The sequence below is a fragment of the Amblyomma americanum genome, chromosome 1 (genome assembly GCF_052857255.1).
Source record: "Amblyomma americanum isolate KBUSLIRL-KWMA chromosome 1, ASM5285725v1, whole genome shotgun sequence".
Lineage (NCBI taxonomy): Eukaryota > Metazoa > Arthropoda > Arachnida > Ixodida > Ixodidae > Amblyomma > Amblyomma americanum.
Genome location: NC_135497.1, coordinates 360,527,582 through 360,531,408, shown reverse-complemented (window position 1 = coordinate 360,531,408; position 3,827 = coordinate 360,527,582). Strand labels below are relative to the sequence as shown.

General features: G+C 50.9%; 1 protein-coding gene across 1 annotated transcript; it reads right to left on the bottom strand.

The window, feature by feature from the left end:
* Positions 1-560: 560 nt before the first annotated feature.
* Positions 561-1,496, bottom strand: LOC144121835 (uncharacterized). Its single transcript, XM_077655252.1, is given in 3 exon segments — positions 561-800; positions 802-1,056; positions 1,386-1,496. Coding segments are annotated over 3 exon segments (606 nt in total).
* Positions 1,497-3,827: the final 2,331 nt, after the last annotated feature.

Below are 3,827 nucleotides of genomic sequence, written 5' to 3'. Positions count from 1 at the left end.
GTGCTTCTAAGGAGGCGGGCATTCGCGTTTTTCTTCCTGTCTCTCAATCTCATCGAATTGGCGAGTTTCGATATCGGTTGGGGGTTCGGGAGTGCGCGATGGCCTACTATCTCCGCTTTACCTATTTCAGTCAATTCGAGTGTTAGCTTAGTATAAGTGGCTTTTAGCTCTCTGAGTTCCTGTTCTAACATAGCTATCAGCTCTTTATCCGGGTTGCGGGACTCACTTTCTCTTGGAGTGGTCGTCGTAGCGCCTCTGACCTTGTCCGCCCACGTGTCATCACCGTCGTTGTTCATTCCCCCGAAGCGTACCTGTGATCTTGAACGACTCCTGCTTGTCGTCGCAGGTGGTCGGCTCCTCGATCGAGAGCGGGAGCGGCTGCGTGCCGGCGTCCTTGATGCAGATCGGCCGCGTTCCGCGTGTTGCTTTTCTTCGTCCAGCTGTGCCTTCTCTTGTCGCTCCAGTCGCGCTCGTTGTCGTCGTGCGCGTACTACATATGGAGAGAGGTACCATTGCCTACACACCTTGGCCGCCGTCGCGTGCAAGCCCCCGCACAGCTTTCATTTCGAATCGCACACGTGGGATGGGGTGGGGTTAGGAATTCCACAGCCCCTGCATTCGGTGGATCCCGGCTCGGGGCAAACGTCCGCACGATGTCCGAATTTGCCGCATACGAAGCATATGTCCACTTGTTTGTGATATAAGTAGCAGGGTACCAGTGTGGGTCCATATCTGACGAAGTTTGGGACGCGAAGTCCATCGAACAGAATGATCAGCTATCTTGAGTTCTTGATTCTTTTTCGCTGCTAGTGCCAGGCGGTTACGGTCATTCATGGTGTTTCTTTCAATCGTCCTGTGATCATCGCCAGTGTCGATGTATCTGATTACCCCTTTGCAGGTGTCTCTTGGGGCAGTTTCATAAGCGCTGACTGCGTAATCTTTGTCGGCTATTCGGATAGCCCTTACGGCCGCATACTTGACTGCATTTTCTCGAGAGGGCGTACTCGCCACGATGATGTTCTGCGTAATATTGGGACATATAATGTCCTCCGTGGTCTGCTCAGGATCAAGTCCTACTGTAGCAGAACTTTCTGACGGGCTAGTTGGTGCATCTGTATTAAACAGCGTGCGCTAACAGGACGTACACAGGGAACTTGGTGACAGAGAAAAGAAGCGCATCATGTAAAAGGACATGGCACGAGAACAGCAGATTGTGGTAGCGATATGGTTCACACACACCGAAGCAGCAGCTTGCCTGGGTTGAAGACACATAAAAGAACCCGTAGTAGATATATGCTGTAGTAGAACTTTCTGACGGCCTGTGTACGTCCTGTTAGCGCACGCTGTTTAATAAGTCCTACTGCTGCCATGAAAGCTTTGCTCACTAAGGTAGGTCCGATATTTTGTAAGTTCAAGCCGTCCTTTGGGCGAAGCACTATCTTGATGTTGTCTTGCGGTAGGAGTGGCATGCATGAGGCTCTTATCACCCGGTGCATAATGTTAGGAGGCCTGCGAGAAGAGCTCACCTGCCCGCCTCTTGTATGTTGTGCTTGCTGTGAAAGTTACATAGTGGCTTCGGCGCGTTCCTTCTTCGTTTTCCGGCTGGTCACCACTTTCCAGTCCGTCTCGTCCTCTTGTCCATTACCTATTGCTGAAGTAGTCGGCGTTGCTGGTAAACCCTCCACGAAGCTATCTATTTCTTCTGTTAAAGTTGCCATTCTCTTCGTGTCGCGCCCGGCGTCTCGCCTGGGTGGCGTCTCGCCGAGCTGGCGCGTTCCGAGGCCGGTGCGCAATGGGCGCTTCGGCTAAGCCCAGCGTCTGGTGTACACGCCTAGGCTCAGTTCGACGGTGGCCCGGACGCGGTAGAAAAGTGCTTGTAGATTCTTCAGAATAGATGGCCCAACTCACAATCGGGTATCCACGGATTCCATGTAACTGCACGAAACTGCTGCTGCAAGAAGTTTGGCGAAATTCGATAGAAATCGCTGCGGAATGATGTGAAGTTGAAGCCGATGAGGCCAAGCACGTGCCATGCCGCCACATCGTCGGCAAGAGTGGGAGGACATCGCCGCTCTGCGGTGCGCGAGGGAACTTCTCCGATTACACCTCTCCAATGGGGTGCGCGCTGAATTGGACGGCCAGAGCGAGCCCCGTCGCGCGCGCGTGATCGAGGCGGCCGTGGACGCGCCTCTCTCGGTCGACGCGACGGCCCACACCAAGTGCGTTGCCATTGAGCGGCCGTGCGCATACAATCTGCTGGTCATGCATTCTAAGGTAACTTTATGAAGAGTTTTTGTTAAATGTACATGCTGTTTACTGCAACGTGTGACTGTATTTATGAAAAGGATAAACATCCAGCAGATGCAAACTGTATTACTGTGTGGCCAACTAGCAAGTGCCGCTAGTTGGAGTTTTTCATTGACATAATCAACACAACTCTGCTGGGGTAACGTTATGTGCTGATTATCAATAGAAGTTTTGCATGCATTATTTAAAGCATACTTTGTAATCAACTTACGAAACTACTCCGCCCCATCCTAGCTAGAAGCGTGACATTGTATACGAAACAGACTTTCGCCTACAAAAGTAGTCCGTGCCACACAGGAGCATTCATCTGAGTTTACAGCAGCCGAAACTAGGTGGACATAGCAGACCTACTTTTTGCAGGCAGGATAACGCTGTTGTATAACTGCACAATGACGATGGTCATTCACAGGGTTATATTATTTAACACCTTTTCTGTATGCATCCGAAAGACAACTATGAGAGCTGAGAATGCCAGTCTGCCTCGCTTGAACATCCCGCTGTGCCGCACTCACTGGATTTGCTTCTAGAGCCTGTACAAATACATAACACATGGAAATCGATACTCGCGACTTCAAAATGACCACCAAAGTAACTTTCGCTTTATTAGGAACAGCATGGTGTGCCTGTGAACGGATGTGCGAATTGCTCCGCGCAACCGGTCATACCAGCAGAAGGAACAACGACTGAGAAGCGTAGACCCGCTTTGAATGTGGCGTCTAAGAGCGCTTTAACCCGCAGAGGGTTAACAGCTAGAAAGGATATACCCCAGTTAACTGTACCACCTGGAAGTGAACATTAATTGATTCAGCATCAAAACCGGTTAAGCTCTCTAATTTAAAGGGGATATTAGATTCATCCTTACCACCGGAAGATACTCCTTACAACGCGTTCAGCGGTGTATCATGCAGAGAATCAAGCATCGTCAAGGTGCGCTGTGTTTGAAATGCGCATTAATATCGCTGCAAAGGACACGAGTGTAACTTCATGTGCTACTGTCGTAAAACAGCGGGCATGATTTACCTGCACTCGCTTTCAACTTAACTGTTGGCTTGCATGTTATTCTTTGTTCACAGAAAATAAACTGGCCGAATGCCGCACGTCCAGCAGTGATGGTTCGGGAAAGGGACAGCTCCAAGTTCTCTTTTGTTTGCAGCGCTACGGGAAAAAGCAGCTGCGCCTGGCGGCACCCTTCATGAAGCCAGCACGTAGCATTACTCCCTGATTGGTGGAGGCGCTGAAGCGCGACTGGCAAGCACGTAGCCACACTCCTTCCTAATCGTGGCATTGCTGCTGGGCACTGAGACGTGCAGCCGCATTCTGTATCTGTTGGAGGCGTTGCACTGTGAGAGAGCACGGGCATGTGCATACGGTGCGCCCAGTTGGAGCATCGCGTATGCAGGTACCATGGCTGCGTCGGGATCCGCACCTTTCGTAAATAGCGGTTACAACTGTTGGCGGAAGTGGGAGTTCAAGTGGAGAGTTTTCATTCTGCTCTTTACTTCCTGCGTGACAAGTACACA